The sequence below is a fragment of the Lampris incognitus genome, chromosome 7 (assembly GCF_029633865.1).
Source record: "Lampris incognitus isolate fLamInc1 chromosome 7, fLamInc1.hap2, whole genome shotgun sequence".
Classification (NCBI taxonomy): domain Eukaryota; kingdom Metazoa; phylum Chordata; class Actinopteri; order Lampriformes; family Lampridae; genus Lampris; species Lampris incognitus.
This window is the reverse complement of record NC_079217.1, coordinates 17310542-17333394: the sequence shown is the minus strand read 5'-3', so window position 1 is coordinate 17333394 and position 22853 is coordinate 17310542. Positions and strand designations below refer to the sequence as shown.

Here is a 22853-nt window from a genome sequence, read left to right as displayed (position 1 = left end):
AACTCAAGACCCCAAAATAAGTGTAAAGCCAAACAATTTCAGTTCTTTAATTCTTATTGAACTGGGAGAAATTATGGAAAAAAATCTCTTTCACTGACAGTCCTTTCAAAACCACTGACTCGTTGTTTTTTTTTTTTAGCTGTTTTTGTGATGGATGAAAAGTTGGGCTTAAATTTACTGAACATACAACTAATGCAATGCAATACTGGCTCCAACCCAAACACACAGCCCACAGTGGCTATGAATATTTTCCATTTTTTGCCCCATCAGTGTAAAAATTACACATGCTGTCCCGAGCTTACACATCTTGCTGCTGCTCGCTTCAGGTACAGGAGCATGATTTGCTAATACTAAAATATCACTCCTTAGCTAGCCTAGCATAGCCTAGTTTTTTGGGGGGTTTTTTTGTTGGGATTTTTCCTTCTTTTTCTCCCCAGTTGTACTTGGCCAATTACCCCACTCTCCGAGCCATCCAGTCGTTGCTCCACCCCCACTGCCGAGCCGGGGAGGGCTGCAGACTACCACATGCCTGCTCCGATACATGTGGAGTCGCCAGCTGCTTCTTGTCACCTGACAGTGAGGAGTTTGGCCAGGGGGATGTAGTGCGTGGAAGGATCACGCTATTCCCCCAGTTCCCCCTCCCCCCCGAACAGGCGCCCTGATCGACCAGAGGAGGCGCTAGTGCAGCGACCAGGACACATACCCACATTTGGCTTCTCACCCGCAGGCACAGCCAATTGTTTCGGTAGGGATGCCCGACCAAGCCGGAGGTAACGGGGATTCGAACCGCTGATCCCCGTGTTGGTAGGCAACCGAATAGAAGCATAGCCTAGTTTTTTTATTTTTTTTTCTCCAAACGTTAGATGCTTCATTTTAGGTTAAAGAAGTATACGTTCTCTCAAGAACCTGAGAGATGAGGGGAAATGTAAAACATGGAATTTGTGTGACTCTAAAAGCAATCGTACAGTCAGGATGTCATAGCTCCCTGCGGTGAAGGCCTTGCGGGATGACACCACTGCTGTCTTGGGGTCGATGAAAAATTTGCCATCCTCATTGCCATCGATAATGCTGTAGGAGAGGTCAGCGTTGGGCCCCTCGTCGCGGTCGTAGGCAAACACCCGATAGATGGGCTCTCCTTTTTTCCTGCGTTCCCGCTCAGGCAGTTTGATCTGGTAGACCTTCTCAGGAAATGTAGGCTTGTTATCGTTCTCATCCAGGACCTGCACCATCACCCACACAGTGCTCTGCTTGGGGCTCGGCCCGCCATCTGTCACTGTCACCTATAGGGGCGACATAGAGGCATGACAGTATGCAACTTAGTCAATGATATAGATCCCTGACGGGTACCATTTTATCAATCAATCAATCAATCAATCAATCAATCAATCAATCAATCAATCAATCAATCAATCAATCAAGTTGTATTTTATACAGTGCTTTTCTAGCTGCAACAGCCACTCAAAGCGCTTTACATTTCCTCTGTTTTGACAGTTAATTAATCTGGCTATGACTGTACTTTCACCATGCTAAAGAGCCTCCTTTGCTGACTGGTACAGAACTGAAGTGGGAGGACCAGCTAGCCAATAAGACACCAGATGCAGACTTTTTTTTTTCCTACCTAACTAAACACATATTTCATTTTGTAACAAGATAAAGCACTTTGCATCCCGTTGTCGATTTGATACTAAACAACAATTAACTACCCACCATGCTTGAGGCTGGGGCCATTTAATAAAGCCTTTTTTTTTTTTTTTAGAAAAATTAGAAAATGAGGAGATGCATAGACTATATGAAGAGATAGCGATTAATAACTAAATTAGCCTTAGGATGAAGGGAAAAACCGAGTATAGCGCGAACAGGAAACACGGGATGCAGAGAGGTGCATTTAAAAGGCAGATGGAGGAAAGCGGGGAGCCAAAGGACCAATAACTTATCTAACAGGTCTAAGCACTAGAGTAATTGTTCTTCCACAGCAGACATACACATGCAAGTCAATAAAAAGAACAACAGTCCTAAACTGCGTCAGGTAGTCCAATTCTTCTCTGCAAATGGAACACAGGTATGACTGCTGCAGTCGCACCATGTGTTCTCTTCAAGTAGCGGATAAGGGTTGTAGTCCCATATTCCATACATGGCCATGAGGACAACACACGTGTGCATACACACACACACGCACACGCACACGCACACACACACAAAATGTGGCTACATGTGTGATATGCCTAAACAAATAACAGTTATATTTTAGGTTGGACTTGGAAGCCAGAGTGTATAGCAGGTCATCACCAAGAAGTACAAAACTATTTACATATAAAACACATAGAAAGGGTCGTACATGGAGGCAGGCCTAAAGGCCTAAAGAGAGTTAAAGGCTGAGGTTGTTCTAGCACAGGAAGTTGATCAAAAATAACATACATGGTGGCAGAGTGAACTAACCGGTGGCCTCTGGACGGCCAACAAGTGGTCCATTTCCGATAACAAACCAAAAACTAAATCCAAGTCATGCCATTTTGGTTTTGCTGGGAACTCTTACGGAAACTGGATTTAACTGTGTATGGGATTCTGGCTTCAGACCCGGTATAAAAACGTTTCAGTATAACCACAGAAAGTTGAGTCAGCTCATCTGGGCACAGGTTTATTGAGAGAGAAACGTTTCATTACTCATCTAAGTGACCTCTGCAGTCTCAGCTGACTGCAGGTACCCCCACCCTTATAAACAACACAGTGGTATAATGACCGAAAACAATGCTCAGTTTCATATGCAAACTGCCGTGACCATTAACTAGAGTTACAATGGCCATGTGTACTACTCACAGAGGATTTGGGAATGTTTGTAATCACAGCATTGTAAGATGGTGACAGATGTACTCTTAGACCCCCCCCCCCGCCTCGGTTCAGGGATGGTCGTTCCCTCTACACATAGATGGCCTCTTTGACTCCCCATTCAAACCAGCGTTCCTCCCTATCAAGGATGCGCACATCCTCATCCTTGAAAGAGTGGCCATTGAGCTGTAGATGGGTGTAGACTGCAGAGTCCTGGCCTGACAGGTCTACACCTGAAGAGACCGAGGAGGTCACATTTCTCCCAATAAATGTTGATGAACTGATTCAACTTTCTGTGATTTTCCTACCTGGATTATTGAGCATGCATGAATACTTTTCATCATTACATGAACACTGACCACATATTACAGCCTTGTGTTTTCTGCTGTGCAGGAATAAAAACAACCCAGTTATTTATACATCTTAAGTGTGAAGTGTGCGTGTACAGGCATGAAAACATGTGTTGCTGTATTTTTTAAGCCTGTTGCATTAATGGATTATGATTTTGCTTCTCTTGAATTTCAACATGTAATGTTTTACTTACAGTGTAACTGGTGTAAGTGAATTTGGAAACGGAGCATTTCTAAAACATTTACAACCTCCCTCTAGCACGAACTTTCACTCCTAGTGGTTTGGGGAGATTCGCCGTTCTGTTCCCTGTGTTTTGTAACCTGAGTAAGATAAAGCAGTATGTGCACTAACGGATCAAAAATAAGATTACGATACGTCACACAATACCTCTAAATATTATGAATAGTTGAAAAAGATAAAAACCCGAGATTAACCAAGATAATCACTATGTAGGCCGTGAGGAGCACATTTATTTTATGTTCTTTTGAATTTAGGAAACAAATCTTTTTAACAAAAAAAAATCCTTATAATTAAAGCTGTTTACCTACTCTCGCTGAAGGGCGAACAAAAACAACACTGCAGTTTCACTGGCATTCTGCTTCAGAGTTGTGCATTAATGCATTATTTTATTAATTCAAGATAAATAATTCTTCAGTGAGGCTGCACAGATAATACGATTTCACTTGCTAAAGTCAGGGCTGCAGACTACCACATGCCTCCTCTGATACATGTGGAGTCGCCAGCTGCTTCTTTTCACCTGACAGTGAGGAGTTTCACCAGGGGGACGTAACGCGTGAGAGGATCACGCTATTCCCCCCAGTTCCCCCTCCCCCTGAACAGGTTCCCCGACCAACCAGAGGAGGCGCTAGTGCAGAGACCAGGACACATACCCACATCCGGCTTCTCACCCGCAGACACGGCCAGTTGTGTCTGTAGAGACGCCCGACCAAGCCGGAGGTAACACAAGACATGGGGATTTTTAAGAGAAAACAAATACAAATCTTGACAAAAAGAAAAACAGGCTGTTTCTTGACACGCAACAAAACGTGCTCTCTCACTGTCAAACATGCCAATATTCACATACAGCAATACAAGCGCACTCTAAGACAGGCAGATAAGAGTAGGTAGACACACACACGCACACACACACGCACACACACTTTTATGCAGCTAGTAAGAACAGGCTAATCCGCCTCATTATAACTCAAACAGTTGTCTGAGTTACCTGAGATGAAGAGACTCTTCTCTTCCCTGCACACACTGAGTGTTCAGGAACTGGCGGTTGCCTCTGGGTTAGTTAGTGAATAGCTTCACCTGGGTTACAAGGTGGAACTAGTCACACAACTTGGATGCATTAATAGGTTGAAAAAGTTAATGCATACACTGTTACACAAAGCATCTGAAATGCAATCAAATCAGCACATAACGACACTATTTTATTGCATGACAGATAACAAATTTAGAAAAAAATGCATAGTTGTAGGTTGAAAAATGTACCACAAACAAGTTCAGCAGATAGTTAGCCAAGTTAATGGTTAACTTTAAACCACCCACTTTACATCCACAGTCTGTGAAAATAATAAAATATGCAGATGACACAACCATTGTAGGCATCATCTCCAACAATGATGAAATCCAATACTGCACCGAAGTAGACCAAGCTGTCACTTGGTGCGCAAACAACGACCTTCTGCTTAATACAGCCAAAACCCAAGAACTCATTATTGACTACCGATGCATGCTGAATCCCAAAACACCCATACAAATGAACGGAGACCCCATCACCACCACTGACTCTTTTACATTCCTTGGAGCATACATCAGCAATAACCTGAAGTGGAAATTTAACACTGAACACATCATTGCAAAAGCTCAACAACGACTTTACTTTCTTATGCAGCTTAAAAAATACCAGCTCAAACATCAACTGCTCGTTCTGTTTTACTCAGCCATTACCGAGTCCATCATAACAATCTTCTATTACAGTATGGTACGGCGGCACGGACAGTCAAACACGGAAATAACTGCAGCGGACTGTCAACAAGGCATCCAAAGTCATAGGCAACCCACTCCCCTGAGTTGAATCTCTATATACTCACCGGACTGTAAAGTGAGCAAAGAAGATCATCTCTGACCCCTCACATCCTGCTCATCACTTCTTCAAGCTCCTTCCCTCAGGGAGGCACTACAGGACACTGTCCACTAAGACTAAACACTTCACAATTTTTTCCCCCAAGTCTTAAGGACTCTGAATTCCTCCCTATAGTCCCCTCCTTACACACCGCTGGTCTGCATACTATCATTCCGCTAACTGTTGTGCGTGATATGTTTGTTGTTGCTATTGTGTAACTGTATTGTTTGTGATTATACTATGCGGAGTGTCTGCTGTTGTCCATGTATGTATTGCGCTGCAGAGTTTAACGTGTACTGAAAACAAATTCCACTGGCCTTGGTCATGTGGCTAATAAAACAATCTAATCTAATCTAAATTAACTTTCTATAAACAAATGGGAAATATGCAAACAACCTGGAATACATACTGTGGGTGAATATCTCAGTGTAAGGTTAATCCACTTACTTTCAAAACACTCAATCATGAAAATTTATTTTTTCCGGATGCAACACGGCTGCATAAAACCAAGCTGCATATACAAGATGTACATGTATTGCTGTCCTTACTGAGTAGTATGTCTGTGTGTGGGAGCATCTGCAAGAGATACTGTGGAATACTTTCACATGCTGTCATTGCTCCATTAAACCACGGCAAGCAAATCAATGATGACACTATTGGAAACCCAAAGGAGTTGAATCAAGTGCAACTGGACTTGGTATATATCACGGATATATAACAAGTCCAGTTGGACTTGATTCAACTCCTTTGGATAACCATGACCTGGATGAATGAGAACATTCACAGACACTATTGGAATCTAATACCAGAAATGGTGCCCAGCACAACACACTCTGCCCCTGCACGCTGAGCCCTACCGATGTTCCCACAATGCATTTCTCAACATAGCAATGGATGTAAATCAAACCATTTCTGAAACAATAATGGAAATAAATAAATTTTAAAAAATACTGTTTTCATGACCTTGGCCCAGTTACCACCAAAATGTAATCAGGACATATAGGGACTGGTGCCCAATATTTATTGCTGTTGTCCATTCATTCATTCATTGATCTTCAGCTGCTTCTCCGGGGTAGGGTCGCGGTGGCAGCAAGCTAAGTAGGGCACTCCAGATGTCCCTCTCCCCAGCAATGCCCTCCAGTTCCCCCTGGGGGATCCCAAGGCGTTGCCAGGCCAGATTGGACATGTGGTCCCTCCAGCAAGTTCTGGGTCTACCCTGGGGTCTCCTCCCAGTTGGCCATGTTCCGTAAACCTCCAAAAGGAAGGTGCCCAGGAGGCATCCTGATCAGATGCCCGAACCACCTCAACTGGCTCCTTTCGATGTGAAGGAGCAGAGGCTCTACTCCAAGCTCCCTCCGGATGTCCGAGCTCCTCGCCCTATTTCTAAGAATGAGCCCAGACACTCTACAAAGGAAACTAATTTCAGCCGCTTATATCCGTAATCTCACCCTTTCAGTCACTACCCAAAGCTCATGACTATAGGTATGGGCTGGAACGAAGATTGACTGGTAAATTGAGAGCTTCGCCTCCCGGCTGAGCTCCCTCTTCACAACGGTCCCGAACAACATCCACATTACTGCTGATCCTGCACCAATCTGCCTGTCAATCTCCCGCTCCACCCTACCCTCACTAGTGAACAAGACCCCGAGATACTTGAACTCCTTCACTTGAGGCAACAACTCATCCCCAACACGGAGGGAGCAATCCACCACTTTCTGGTAGAGAACCATGGCCTCAGACTTGGAGGTGCTGACTCTCATCTCGACCATTTCACACCGAGCCGCAAACTCCCCCAGTGCATGCTGAAGGTCGTGTTCTGATGAAGCCATCAAAACCACATCATCTGCGAAGAGCAGAGATCCAATTCTGAGGTTCCCAAAATGGACACACTCCTCACCTTGGCTGTGCTTTGAGATCCTGTCCATGAATATCACAAACATAATCGGAGACAAGAGACAACCTTGGTGGAGTCTGACAACCATTGAAAATATGTTTGACTCTGTGCCAAGAATGCGGACACAGCTTTCACTTTGGTTACACAAGGACCGGATGGCTTGTAGCAACTGCCCCGGTACCCTGTACTCCCGCAGTAACCCCCACAGAGTGCGCTGGGGTACATGGTCGTAAGCCTTCTCCAAGTCCATAAAACACATGTAGACTGGCTGGTCAAACTCCTATGCCCCCCTCAGCACTTCCACAAGGGTAAAGAGTTGGTCCGTTGTTCCACGGCCAGGACGGAATCCGCATTGTTCCTCCTGGATCAGATGTTCAACAATTGGTCGGGGCCTCCTTTCCAGCACCCTAGAGTAGACGTTCCCAGGGAGACTGAGCAATGTGAGGCCCCGATAACTGGAGCAAACCCTCCGCCCCCCCCCCCTTTTAAATATAGGAACCACCATCCTAGTCTCCCATTCCACAGGTACTGTCCCCGACCTCCACGCGACACTGAAGAGGTTGCTGTTGTTTTTCTGTAAAATTGCTGACAGAGAAAAAGCCTAAAGAAAAAAGAAAGAAAGAAAGAAAAAGAAAAATAGAAAGAAAGAAAGAACGAACGAGTGAATGAGCGAGTGAACGAAGGATAGAAATACAGGCCCTAGGAACTGAGTAAAAAGTAAGTGAGTAAAAATGTTATATTATGTTGTATTAGTATCCAACTGAGTGTCATTATCAAATTGTATAACCGACAAGAACTACCCCTGGAATGGGTCCTGTTGAAAACCTGCACATCAGCATCATAAAAACCATCACTCGTCACAAAAAAAAAAGAAAAGAAAAAGAAATGGAGCAGATGGTTTATAGACCCAACGAGAAAAAAAAAGTTGCCAAAATGAGGCTCCACAGATGATCAGAGCAAAGGCCTTGACCCCAAATGAACCCCTGGCTCTGCATGCAGCATGCTTAATCAGTCCTGTGTGTTCTCATGTAGCATTGTGTTGGACAGGACTGGACAGACTTATGCAATGTAGCAATTACTACACTGCATGCCAGCCCATAGGCTATTGCTTCCATCTGACCTGAACATATGTGACTTCAGGCTGAGGACAGCCTCCACTTCTGACCATCTAAAGAGCAATTAGAAATTCAACAAACACGTTTCACTCAATTAACCATCCAGATTAATTATCCTTGACCTTGATGTACGGGCACAGCCACAGCTTTTCGATGCTATCCTCAGCATTACGAACGGTCTCAGCCATCAGCAGGTAAGGGAAAGGCAGCTTTTATGTAGCTGTCTTTTTCTTAACAATTCATGAATATCTGGAGTGTGTAAACAACATATTGAGACCTCTGGTGCTTCAATACACCACTTGAATAAGGGATTTTAGATGTGTTTTTTTTCCAGCAATGGACCACATGCATTCTGCTACAACCAACCAACAATTCATTGCTGAAGATAAAAACATCTTAAATGTTCAGCAATGTCTTGTTGTCGGCAGGGGTTTTAGCAAACTATGTTTGGTTGCGGAAGATTAAAAAAGAAAAAAAAATCCTGCCTTTTTTAATCATAGCTCGTAGCGAGCGTTATTTCCTATGCACAAAGGAACAATCATGTCTCGTTCGCTCACTTAAAAAACTTACACGATGTCACTTTAAAAGAACTCCCACAAGATAGCAGAGAACATATACCTTCAATGTCACCGCTTTAAATTGTCTCCTGTTCTGAGGCAGCTACACACACAGAACACACACCAAAACACACATCTCTCTCTCTCTCTTCCTTCTCTCCCTCTCTATATCTTTCGCTCTCTCTCACTGTCTCCCTCTCTCTCACCACTCTCTCTTCTCTCTCCCCCCCCTCCCTCACTCTCTCTCCCCCTCCCTCTCCCCCCCCTCCCTCACTCTCTCTCTTGCTCTCTCTCCCCCCCTCTCTCCCCCTCCCTCTCTCTCCCCCTCTCCCCCCCCCTCTCTCTCTCTGAGTTTTTTGGTCCAGGCTCTTCTCCAAAAGACTGCTGGCGGTCCCTGTACAAGCTACCAGTCTCTGGTGGAGGATTGTGCATGGAGCATAGCTATGAACAGTCACAGAGCACACCTGGATCCTGACCACAGGGAGGCGTGTCTTTTTTGCTCACAGTGTGAAACTCGAATGCATTTATTTGTCCAGTGTCCTAGGTTGGTGGGTGTGTTTGATTTGCTAACGGGCTGGTTTTTGGACTTGGGGAGTCTTTTTCCTTTCAGTTTTTTGTGTATGGCCCCAAATACCTAGCTAGGAAGAAAAGTACTCAAACAATTACACATTTTATATAAGCCACGGCCAAATTAGCCATCTGGCTGAGTCGTGAGAACCAGGCTCGGGCGGTGGGCTGTGTGGACCCTGTGCAGGTTCTTAAAGGTCTGCTGAAGGCTCGGCTCAGGGTGGAGTATTCCTACTACAAAATGATAGACAATTTAGAGGCTTTCAGCCTTAAATGGGCAATAGGGGGAGTATTGTGCTCAGTGGGAGATGATTAAGACCTGGTTTTCTGTTTCTAATTTGTGTAACAAGTGTGCGCCCTGGCTGTATATTTGACTTATGTTTTTATTTTATTTATTTATTCTCTTATTTAATTTGTGTTTGTGATTTTGGGCCATGCATGTAGAGTTGACTTAAGTTTGAAACCTGTTTGTTGGTATGGACACTTTTGTTTTGAATTACTTAATGAGACATTTTCTTAAACTGTTTTGTCGTTTGTTTGTTTTTTTAGGTGGATTACAAGATGTATTGGATTATAATAAGATGTATATGTTGTGAATATCAGCTGCTGGGCTGAATAAATGTGATTTCGAAAATCAAAAAAATCTCTCTCGCTCTCTCCCCCCCCCACTCTCTCACTGTCTCCCTCTCTCTCACCACTCTCTCTTCTCTCCTCTCTCTCTCCTCCCCCTCCCTCACTCTCTCTCCCCCTCCCTCTCTTCCTCTCTCGCTCTCTCTCTCCCCCTCCCTCACTCTCTCACTGTCTCCCCCTCTCTCGCCACTCTCTCTTCTCTCCTCTCTCTCTCCTCCCCCTCCCTCACTCTCTCTTGCTCTCTCTCCCCCTCCCTCACTCTCTCTCTCACACACACACACACACACACACACACACACACACACACACACACACACACACACACACACACACACACACAAACTGCAAGTTATGACTCAAGCAGTGGCACCATTTATCTCTAATCAGAGATCAAAGTAACTATAGTAGAGGTAGTCTGCTTCGATTATTGCATAATATAGACTAACACACACACACACACACATACACCCACAAACAATCTTCATTTCCTAGCTATACCCTTCAGACTAGCTCAATTACATTACCTCACCACGCTCATACAGCCCCTCTGAGAAGCAGGAGAAAGGGAGGCGGCGGATGTGCGGAGGGCAGAGAATGGAAAGTGGCAGTGAGCGAGAAAGGTGGAAAGGGTATTTATTTTCATCTATGAGATGGCAGCTTGTGAATTGGACGAGCGGTGCAGGTGTTATATAAATTGTACAAGGCTATGTTGGTGCTGGCAGATGAACAAATGCACGCACGCACACAGAATCACACACGTGCTTGGTGCCACATAGAATAACACACACGTATGCACTGGACGTGTCTCTGCACAAACACACAATCACGCAGGTGTGGTGTCCCCTTACCTCCAAGACGTGCTCAGCCTGCTGCTCGCGGTCAAGTCTCCTGGAGGTGGTGGTGATAAGACCTGGGGCAGAGAGACACACAATAGATGTCAAGTGGGAGAGGGAGAGCAAGCACACAATAAGCCTGCATGAGCATACACACACACACACACACACACACACACACACACACACACACACACACACACACACACACACACACACACAAAGTGGTGCCAAGTGTGCCGTGTGACATGGTAATTAGGTGTATCTGTGTTGGACAGGACCAAACACATGTTGTTCTAATTACACGGGCTCAGCCCGACTGCTCTCATTCTTTGGCTAACACTGGTAATTACGCCAAGAAAGAATGAAAAAGACAGAAAGAGAAATTAAAATTTTGCCATGTATTGATTCATTCAACCCAAAGGTGAGATTAATCAATACATGACACATCTTTTGTTCCTGGGTGGTGAGTGGAGGAATGATCGTTTACACATGCAAATAATCTACAGCGCCGGCCTGGCATTTAGTATGGACACGATATCCTGAATTAAAAGTGATTACGTACGTACTTACTTATCCTCTCCACCCCAAGTGGGCCATAAGGCCTCAATAATGGCCCTCCACTGATGAAGGTGAGAGACCAGACACCCATCCATCCATTACCCAAGCCGCTTATCCCAGCCGGGGTCGCGGGATGCTGGAGCCTACCCCAGCAGTCATTGGGCGGCAGGTGGGGAGGCACCCTGGACAGGCCGCCAGGCCATCACAGGGCCGATGCACATGCATGCACACACACACACACACACACACACACACACACACACACACACACACACACACACACACACACACACACACACACAAACACACACACACACACACACATTCACAGCTACGGACAATTTAGTACGGCCGATTCACCTGACCTACATGTCATGAATCGGCCATACTAAATTGTCCCTAGGTGGGAGTGTGTGTGTGTGTGGGGGGGAGGCCCTGTGATGGCCTGGCGGCCTGTCCAGGGTGTCTCCCCGCCTGCCGCCCAATGACTGCTGGGATAGGCTGCAGCATCCTCGCGACCCTGAGAGCAGGATAAGTGGTTTGGATAATGGATGGATGGATGATTGTAATGTGCAATACTTTTAGGTTAACAAACCCTTAAAAAAAAAGGTTTACTGGCCGTTTTAACACATGAAAACTACTACTGAGAGCAGCTCAAAATAAACATTAAACAAAAATAAAATAAACCTCAGGTGGGGGAGCAAAGGCGCTTTCTCAACATAACCTGCTTTTCCACAACAATTGATGCTGTTGGCAGCGCTGAGATCAGAGGAAGAAAAAGGATGCAGCTCAGGGACAAAAGAGAAAATCTGAATGGAGGGATGGTACCTACAGCAGAGAGGGCGAGGGTGATGCAAACAGTGGCATCAAAGATGCAGAGAAAGAGAGAGAGAGTGAGTGATAGAATTGTCTCAATAGCAAAGATGGATCCCACAAACAAATCTGTCGATAAACACACCTTTCCTTGTTCCCCCTCTGCTCTCTCCATCCACCTCACTCCCTTTCTAATGTAGTCAGCCTCTCTGCTCTTCTCCCTCTCCCGCTCCCATCCTCTGCATCACCACAACATAGTTGTCCTTAGTTGGGGGTGTAATGGCCGGATGAAAGTAATCAGTTGTGCCAGAGCACACCTTTATTGTTTCATTCATCTAATCATTCTTCTTCAGCTGCGTCTCTTCTTCTCCTCCTCTACTGACCCATCCAATCTGTTATAGGAGGGTGATCAATCAATATAGTCACCCTAGCAGAAGCAACATGCCGGCAGGCAAACAAACACACACACACACACTCATAAAACTATACTTGTGGGGCCCCCTCATTGACTACATTCATTTCCTAGCCCTTAACCCCAACCTTAACCACGCAAACTACATGCCTAACCCTTACCTTAACCTTAACCTAACCCTAATTCTAACCTTAACCCTAAAACCAAGTCCTAACCCTAAAATACACCCTTTTACTTTTGGGGTCCTATAAAATGGCCCCAAAAGGTAGGTGGTTTCTGGTTTTTCTATAGAAAAACATGGTGCGCACACACACACACACACACACACACGTTACTAGAGTCAGTAGATGGAAATGTACAGTACTTTTATGCAAACAAGATCCCTTATACATTCACATGTGTGTGTGTGTGTGTGTTCCATACCTCTGCACAGTGTGTGTGTGTGTGTGTGTACATACACACAGGGTGTTGTGATGCGTCTAGTGCAGCAGTGTGTAGTTGGAGGGAAGGTGCATGTGTTCTTCCAACCCGCTTGTGTCCTTCCTGCCCTTAGCTTGCTGCCGCTGGCTAGCCTTTGTGGCAAATAGGGAAGTATCCTAGCGTGTAAGCCTTCCCTTGCCAGTACATAGCCTCTCCTTCACCAAGACTCCTGCCAGGCCTCCCCGTGGCCACACGTGGTAACTGGGGTCTTGCGGCCCCAGGCTAACTTGGCAGGGGATCTCGGAGCAGCAGTGAGCCCCAGAGATATGGTGTGCAGGCCCACCCTGGTGGACACGCCCTGGCACCTATCAACCACTGCCCCGCTGCCTTGTGGGTGAGTCTGGGAAGACATAAGGCTAAGGGAGCTTACCCCAACAGAAAAGCAAGCTGTGGCGGCACGCTTCGAGGCGGTTTCCGAAAAACTGGATTTCCGGCAGCCCCCTGCAGTTGTGTGGAGGTGCCGGTCGTCTAGGGATCCCCCTTGCCATCGGAACCATCTCCTCTACAATCAAGTCATGTGGCGTTGGGAGAAGCGCACCCCCCATGCCACTTTAAAAACCATCTCTGCGCAGGTATCTTCTGCTATCTGAGTCCTCAAAGGACCCGCAAATAGAAGAAGATGGTCATCATCGGGCACGACGGACAACCAGCAAGCAACCTCTGCACAAGATTGACTGATACTGTCCTAAGTACACACACCTGAGACTTTGGTGTGGTATAGTGTAGAAAGTTCACTAAACGTGTGTGCTTTTCGCTAGCTTTAGTCAACGTAAGACAAACCGAGGACATAAAACGCGCCAGGAACGTTGCAGTGACGACGCTATCTGAAAGTGACGTTTCACAGGGGTGGATGGACGATCCGCGTGCAGTCTGGATGGACACGTGGTGAAAGTCTCCGCGCGTGTTTCATGCTCGAAGTCGATTCGAGGCTTAAGCGTCAAACTACGGCAGCAGCTGCGCTGGCGTAATCCAAACCAGTCGATAAAATGACGCGGTTTGCTCAGTGATCTCTGCCCGTTTTAAGCAGCTTGTCCTATTTCGGTTGTTATATTTAATCTTTTCTTTTTTAAGACAGATCTAACAAAACAGACAAGGGGAGGGGGGAATACAAGACGGTCAGAGGACAGCCACATCACGCCTGATCGGTAAAGCAGTCCTTCCGCATTAGGGTGGAGAGGCCAGGCGCGCGGGAATGCTTTAAGTAGGGGGGGGGGGGAACTAAAACCAAAAGTACTGTGGCGAGCCGGCATGGAAGACTGGGTCTGGAGGCAGAGATCCGGCTTTAATCGCAACTCCCGCGCCCTGTACGCTGCACGACCCCGGGAGCGCTCTTTTATTCACACCAGCCAGAACAGACCGGAACTGACAACATCGTAACGAGTCCCCCCCCCCAAATGTTGCAAGTGGTGACGTCAGTCCCAGTCCTACAGCCAGTTAGTCAGTAAACCGTCTTTTACTTGATCTGAGTCGGACCCCGCCCCCAAAAAAACAACAACACAAGATTAACCACAACATGAACACCACATCATTAAAACACAATTTTAAATCTAACATTAACTTTCCCATCAGCCATTGCGCTCCCCCAGCGCAGAACCGCCGACGGTCAGAGCGACCGCCCCCCCCCCCCGGTCGCTACAGTATGACGTCATTGTTTGTTTGTTTTGTGTGTAGCAGATTTGTAATGGAGTGTTTACTCACTCTATTATTAAAAATGTTCATTCCGCGCAGCCCTAGCCACCTGCCACTAACGGGAGGGGGGGGTTGCTGCACCCACCACTAGGTTGAGCTGCAGGTCCCCCCCCCACCCCACTTCCCACGCTAATGGGATGGGAGAGGATGTTTCTTTTCTGTCTGTGGACCACTGAGCACACCATTTTGTTTGTTTGGTTGTTTTTTGCCTTGAAACGCTGTGCTGAACGGCTCTGAAGACATCTTGATGGACAACACACAATCTAAATTACACAAAGAAACAAACAAACACTCTTCGGCACAGTGAAATCTGACGTAGCACACAGATTTTCACGTCCCAGTGAGATTTTGTCAAACGTATCAGGCATGCTCTTCATGCGGCTTTATGGAGGACACAGAGGATCCACAGTGGAAGTTTAGAGGGGGAAGCTATTATTATGTGGTACAATAAGCTGAACCCTGCTCCTGAATAGGGCATACATGGCAGTAATTTTCAACATCTTATTTTCAGTATGGTGTGGACCTCTGCCAAAACTGGGATCTGTTTTTGTTTTGATGGACGGTTTTTTTCTTTTTTTGGGGGGGTGCAATAGAACAGAAGAAATTAAAATATGGAAATTTTGTCTGAAAAATGCTCCCTAAACAAGTTGAAAGGAGGACAAGTGCTCATTTTGTGCGTTGGTTTGTGCGTGTGAACGCGTGCACCGTTGTGTGGGCGTAATAAAAACACCTTTCTGTGGATGTGCATGTGCACTGATTTGCAAGGCATGTGTAACTTGGTATTCCAGATTAAACAAGACTTGTTAGTGAGGTGATGATGGCTGTGTTATCAAGGTCTCGCTCACCGACATTATAAAGCCACATTGTCACAGTCGAGCCAACCCTATAAGCGGAGCGAAAGTGAAAAATCCCCATTTCCCTTTTTGCACAGTCTTTTAAACTCCATTCTCCCATTCTTTGCCTGTCTGTCTGCCTGCCTGTCTCTGTGGGGGCCAGACCACAGACGCTTTCAGCTCATTTGTTCTGCTTTCAAGCCCTCGCCTGGCCTAATGAGTTGCGGCTTCCCTGTCGTTGTCTCCCTCCTGCACAGTGTGTGTGTGTTTCTTTTTCTACTCTTTCACTAGTCTCAAGGAAAAAACGGGTCTAAGTAAAACACTGATATTTAACCTGTGTTAAAAAAAGTCCCACTACTCAGTCTGTGGGTTGCTGCCATTTGCACAGATAACACAGCTAGCACAAAAACTCTTAGATAGTACAAAAAACTGAAAATATAGACACATCTCTGGAAATGTGTAAATATGTGTTTTGTGAATGCACCATGAGGAGCTTCTAATCTTTTTGTAGAAAGTTAGCATCAATCACACAGGGATGCGTTTAGGTATCCCTCAAGTGGGACAATGGGGTTTTATTATTGTGTGTCCTGTTGAGCATCCAACCATGACTGCTAGCTAAGAGACCATAATAGCCTGTTCTGAAATTGCTCATGGCACAAACAGGAAGTAGGAAATGCCATGACCAATGTGTCAGCATATTTGTTCTTGAGTGTGTTTTTATGCATGTGTTTGTGTACATACATAACATTTTACATTCACAATACTGCATAATATCTGGCAGCTAACCTCTCATGTGCTATAACTGTCAATAGCACACAGATAGCTGCTACATTAGTTGTACATTACAACTCCTGCCTTCCCTGGTAAGACCAGAAAAAGACATTGAAATGCCACCCCCCCCCCACACACACACACATCCCACCCACATGCCTAAAAACTCTTCACTTTTCTCTCCTCTGCCGGGTGATGTGAAAGGATTTTTTCTAAACTCTCAGCAGCAGCTGTCAGCGAGTCTTCAGGGGCCTAAAAACTATACTATCGATTCGTAAAATCCTGTAAAGAGTGGAGAGAGAAGGATGAGAAGAATCAATGAACGGGGGAGAGAGCAGGAGTTAAAATAGCAGGGGAGCCATGCAGCATGACCACAAAATGGAAAAGAGTAAACAGACCTGAGGTCTTTATCAAACAAATGGGGAACTGGATCAGACTGAGTAGATGATATCAAAAATTGAGGCTTGTTGTTACTATGGATGCTAACAATGCAGCCTAGCCCAAAAGCACTTGCAATGTATACTCTCTACTGATACTATATCAGACCACCACCCTATTTTTGTTGCTTCCCATTCTATTGAGATTAAGCAATTCACTGCAAATACGTTCTCAAGAAATTTCAAGCTTTCCAAAGTGAAAAGTTTTGTTGCTAGACTCTGGTATTAAATGCGATAAAATTATGACAGCAAATGATGCATCTAAGGTGCATAGTCTTTTTAGTGATTAATTTTCAATGTGAAAATCAAGCCATCAAACCTAAAGCTTGTAATTCGTGCCTGACTAATATATATATATATAATCTGCTTCTCATTTGTTGAGCACTTTTTTATCAACACCATTGCCAGTTTCCGAAGAAAACTGCTATATATATATATATATATATATATATATATATATATATATATATATATATATATATATATACACTACCGTTCAAAAGTTTGGGATCACCCAAACAATTTCGTGTTTTCCATGAAAAGTCACACTTATTCACCACCATATGTTGTGAAATGAATAGAAAATAGAGTCAAGACATTGACAAGGTTAGAAATAATGATTTGTATTTGAAATAAGATTTTTTTTACATCAAACTTTGCTTTCGTCAAAGAATCCTCCATTTGCAGCAATTACAGCATTGCAGACCTTTGGCATTCTAGCTGTTAATTTGTTGAGGTAATCTGGAGAAATTGCACCCCACGCTTCCAGAAGCAGCTCCCACAAGTTGGATTGGTTGGATGGGCACTTCTTTGAGCAGATTGAGTTTCTGGAGCATCACATTTGTGGGGTCAATTAAACGCTCAAAATGGCCAGAAAAAGAGAACTTTCATCTGAAACTCGACAGTCTATTCTTGTTCTTAGAAATGAAGGCTATTCCATGCGAGAAATTGCTAAGAAATTGAAGATTTCCTACACCGGTGTGTACTACTCCCTTCAGAGGACAGCACAAACAGGCTCTAACAGGTACTATTTAATGAAGATGCCAGTTGGGGACCTGTGAGGCGTCTGTTTCTCAAACTAGAGACTCTAATGTACTTATCTTCTTGCTCAGTTGTGCAACGCGGCATCCCACTTCTTTTTCTACTCTGGTTAGAGCCTGTTTGTGCTGTCCTCTGAAGGGAGTAGTACACACCGGTGTAGGAAATCTTCAATTTCTTAGCAATTTCTCGCATGGAATAGCCTTCATTTCTAAGAACAAGAATAGACTGTCGAGTTTCAGATGAAAGTTCTCTTTTTCTGGCCATTTTGAGCGTTTAATTGACCCCACAAATGTGATGCTCCAGAAACTCAATCTGCTCAAAGAAGTGCCCATCCAACCAATCCAACTTGTGGGAGCTGCTTCTGGAAGCGTGGGGTGCAATTTCTCCAGATTACCTCAACAAATTAACAGCTAGAATGCCAAAGGTCTGCAATGCTGTAATTGCTGCAAATGGAGGATTCTTTGACGAAAGCAAAGTTTGATGTAAAAAAAATCTTATTTCAAATACAAATCATTATTTCTAACCTTGTCAATGTCTTGACTCTATTTTCTATTCATTTCACAACATATGGTGGTGAATAAGTGTGACTTTTCATGGAAAACACAACATTTTTTGGGTGATCCCAAACTTTTGAACGGTAGTGTATATATATAAAATAAGCTATAAGGTTATGATGTTATTGGTGCTGAACATAACTGGCCTAAAAGCTACTGCTTAACAGGAAACAATGTGTCATTTGGAATGGAATTAACTCATCATACAGCCACATACAGTGTGGTTTTCCACAAGGTTCCATACTAGGTCCTCTTTTATTTCATATATCCATCTTGGATTTGCATTTGGTATCAAAAGAAGTGGTCTTTATTTTATACGCTGACCATACTAATATTTTTCTTACAGTTAGGGATGAACATAGGTTGATAACCCGTATGAACAATGTTCTAGAATGGATGGATATCTGGCCCAAATGCAATAAATTATCCCTTAATGTTAAGAAGAGTGCTTATATGATCTTCAAGCCTAAAAATAGAAACCTATCACATCATCTTCACCCTATTCCCATAGCTAATAATGCACTTGAAAATATTTCCCATGTTAATTTCTTAGGTATAATGACTGATGATCAGCTTGATTGAAAAAAAAAACCCATCTTATGTGTCCAATAAAGGTGCAAATAATATTGGTATTTTACAGAGAGTTTTATTTTTGCAACAAATTTTCACTATTACACATTTTCCATTTAACTATATCTTGTTGAGAAAAAAATTTCTCAATCTAGATTATTCTATGATTTATCCTTTCATTTCTTTTGGCAATATAGTGTGGGCAAGCGCATATAAAACCTGTCTCGATTCCATATTTTTATTACAAAAAAAAAAGTTTTGACAGGCTGACAGCAAAGATGGTAGAGTGTGCAGTTTTTGGATGTAAACTCGACCCTGGTGGTTCCTTCCACTATCTACCAAAAATCCCAGTTTACTGCTGAAATGGTTGTAATTCATTTACAGACATCTGGTTCACATGCCTATAAACCTGGAGGGACAGCATATCTGAAATGCTCATTTCAGTGAGGAGTGTTTCCATAACCTAATGCAAAAGTCCCTGGGTTTTCACAAGAAATCCGTTTTAAAGTTTGATAATGTGCCGACTATTTATCCTGGGACTCCAACAGCGAGCAGGAGTAAGTATGTAAGTTATGTATTTCTTTTACTCAACTAACAGTCAAATGAAAGCTTTCTGCATGTAACATTCCCTTTGTGACTTATAAACAGCATTAACTACATTAGCCTTTTGCTCGCTGCTGCTAATTGTTGGGTAATAATGAAACTGTATGTATTTGGCTAACATTTTAAAATTCAGCCACATGAAACGATGACGGTGGCACGAGGTGCATTGATTTTCACCTGAAAAACGGTGCAGTGTGCAATGTAAACCTCTTTTCTAGTCTAGACTTCCTGGCCAGCAGCGCCAATAAAGGCGTCCATTGTCGTGCGCTCCGAGGGCTGATGGAGGGGTGGCAGCAGCGCCGGGACCCCGTGCGTGTCGCCTCACCCAGACGTCCTGTTGGTTTTGAATTTTAGACTACTGCCAATATGCCAGTTTCCAGGCAAACTTGGTTGGCTATCAAGATAAACAGATATTACTCGTAATGTAAAAAAACTTTGATTGGACGTCTGGTATATAGTTACATGATAACAATGTGAACACACAGTAACATCGTAGCAGATAGTTTTCACAACCACTGCTGTGCCAGCCACTGCCTGTTACAAGCTAAAAAAAACAAGAACAAACAAATTAGGGTGCTAACTACACTTAGCATTCTGATATGTCTGCAATTTGCTGATTTTAGTGCACAACACAGTCTGAGTCTGACTGAGGCTCAAACATGTATAACTGAATGTCTCTGATGTTTGCTATAATGCTAGCTATCTTGATGAGCACTGCTTTTTCACCAGTCAACCCAAAGCAAGCAGCGGTGGTGGGCGGGGCATGAGGCCTGTGATATTTGCATATTCATACATCCTGAATTTTTCAATGAGGAAGAGTAGATGTTTTTCCAGCCCCTCTTCAGTTTTTTTTTCTTTTCTTTTTATGTGGGAAAACCATGCTAAACAAAATATGAATCATCTCAGAGGATTTTCAAAGTTTAAAAGGTGTCCGGAGGGGGACTTTATCAAAGTCACTTCCTATTTATTTTCACAGTTTCTTTGTAACTAGTTCTCAGATCGATTGTTATCACACCAGATCTGTTGATCTTCTTCAGACTCAGTTCTACAGAACTACTGGCCAGTTTTCAATCAGGTACAGGGGTCCATTCATATGGGACAGCTTTTCTGCCTTAGTTTGCAGTCACTCCTCATTTCAGATTTTATTTTTTAAAAGATGTTAAACAGGTTCTCTTGAAAGAGTACAGATGAGGTATGATAACAGTGTATGAAAGCAGTGCAAATACATTTCATCGTAATTCTTGTATTTTTGTATTTATTTTTTCTTCCTTGTTTTTTTTGTTGTTTGGAAATTGTACTTTTGTCCTCTCTTTTACATATTTTAAAAATATGTATGTTTGTAAAATTAATTTGTGTTATTTACGTCAAAAATACGTAAAGAACACTACAACAATAAAATATTAAAGAATAATAAAAACATAGAAGGTATATGGGGTGTATTAAACAGCATTATCTGAAATGGATCTAGAGACTGAAGTTACCCTCAGTATTTTATCGATAACAATAAGACCATAAATAATATGGATGATGTGGTTAGTGATTTTAATAATGGTTGTAAGTGTGGGGCCAAAACTGGCAGAAAAAAAAAATCAATGACCCAGAAACAACCAAAGAGGGGAGTGATGACGACTATAGTGATAGAAATCCGAGTTCAATTTTTCTTAGAACAATAGAACAAAAGGAAATTATGGATATTAAAAGCGAATGTAAGAAGAGAGCTTCTACTGGCTGGAATGGAATTGATATGCCAATAGTCAAAAAGGTCACCAATTGTATTGCAAAACCACTAACTCACATCTGTAACTTGTCATTGAAAACTGGTAAACTTCCAAGCAAAATGAAAATTGCAAAAGTTATACCATTATAAAAAACTGGGGTTAGACACCGCTTCACAAATTACAGGCCTGTTTCTTTACTTTCCCAATTCTCTAAGATATTGGAAAAAACTTTACTTTCATTGAGAAGCACAAATTACTGACTGACAGTCGGTATGGATTCAGAACAAACAGACATGTCTGGTCTAACTGAATTAATAGAAGACATTACTAATGTATGGACAAAAAAAGTGTGCAGTAGGAATACTTATAGATCACAGAAAGCTGAATCAGTTCATCTGGGCACGCCATTTATTACAATAAATGTGTCCAGATGAACTGATTCAACTTACTTTGATTTTCTTACCTGGCTCATTGAGCATGCATAAAGACAATATTAACGGATCTAAAACAAAAAAAAAAGTTTTGAGACCACTGATTACAATATATTACTTGATAAACTGTAAAGGTATGGTATCAGAGGAGTTGTGCTGAATTGGTTGAGAGGCTATTTAAGAAACAAGCAACAATTTGCGAAGAAAGGTGGGTATAAATAAACATGCATGGATATCAATTGTGGAGTCACTCAGGCGCTATACAAAACTAAATTGTTGTTGTTGCTGTTGTTGTCAGTATTAGGTCAGAAATGGTTTATTCTGTACATAAATGATACATGCAGAGTATCACAAATATTGAGATTTGTTCTATTTGGGGACAACACCAATATTTTCTGTTCTGGGGAGAATTTAGAGCAGCTTTTGGAGGCGATCATAACAGAAATGAGAAAATCAAAAAAGATAATAAAGCTTTGTACACACTACATTGTTCACTTATATTTCCACATCTGAATTACTGTGTGGAGGTATGGGGTAACACCTACAAAAGCAACCTACATCCATTATGCATACTGCAAAAAAGGATAATAAACAATGTAGGATTTCGCAGACACACCAAGACGCTGTTTTTAAAGTCACATGCCTTGAAGTTCATGGATCTCATAGAAATTAACACAGCACAAATAATGTATAAATAAGAAATTAATTACTACCAGGTAATATACAAAAATATTCTTCGACTGACAGTTTTAATTTGAGAGGAAAGTTTAATTGTAAGAAACTGTTCATTCAACTATGAATAGTATGTGTATTTTGATCAGTGGGGTGAATTTGTGGAATAGTTTGGATGTGGTACACACATTATTCAGTTGAAGAAGACGTACAAAAAATATTTTTAAAGTGGTATAGGGATGAGGAAGGTTTGTGATAACTGTTAAGTTTTGTATTATTGACACTGGGTGATATTTGGGTTGTACATGTAACTGGGATAATTGTTTATAAACCGTATATAGGATAAAGATCATGAGTTAATTGATGA

At 43.1% G+C, this 22853-nt stretch overlaps 1 protein-coding gene across 3 annotated transcripts in view; it reads right to left on the bottom strand.

Annotated features, from left to right (window-relative positions):
- fat3a (FAT atypical cadherin 3a) overlaps window positions 1–22853 on the bottom strand; it is a 178180-nt gene that overhangs the window by 87398 nt on the left and 67929 nt on the right. For all 3 annotated transcript variants that reach the window (XM_056283301.1, XM_056283303.1, XM_056283302.1), the window contains exons 3-4: window positions 10917–10978; window positions 966–1280 (exon numbers count right to left, since the gene is read on the bottom strand). In XM_056283301.1, coding sequence (XP_056139276.1) covers window positions 966–1280; window positions 10917–10978 — 377 coding nt within the window. The remainder of the gene's footprint in view (window positions 1–965; window positions 1281–10916; window positions 10979–22853) is intronic.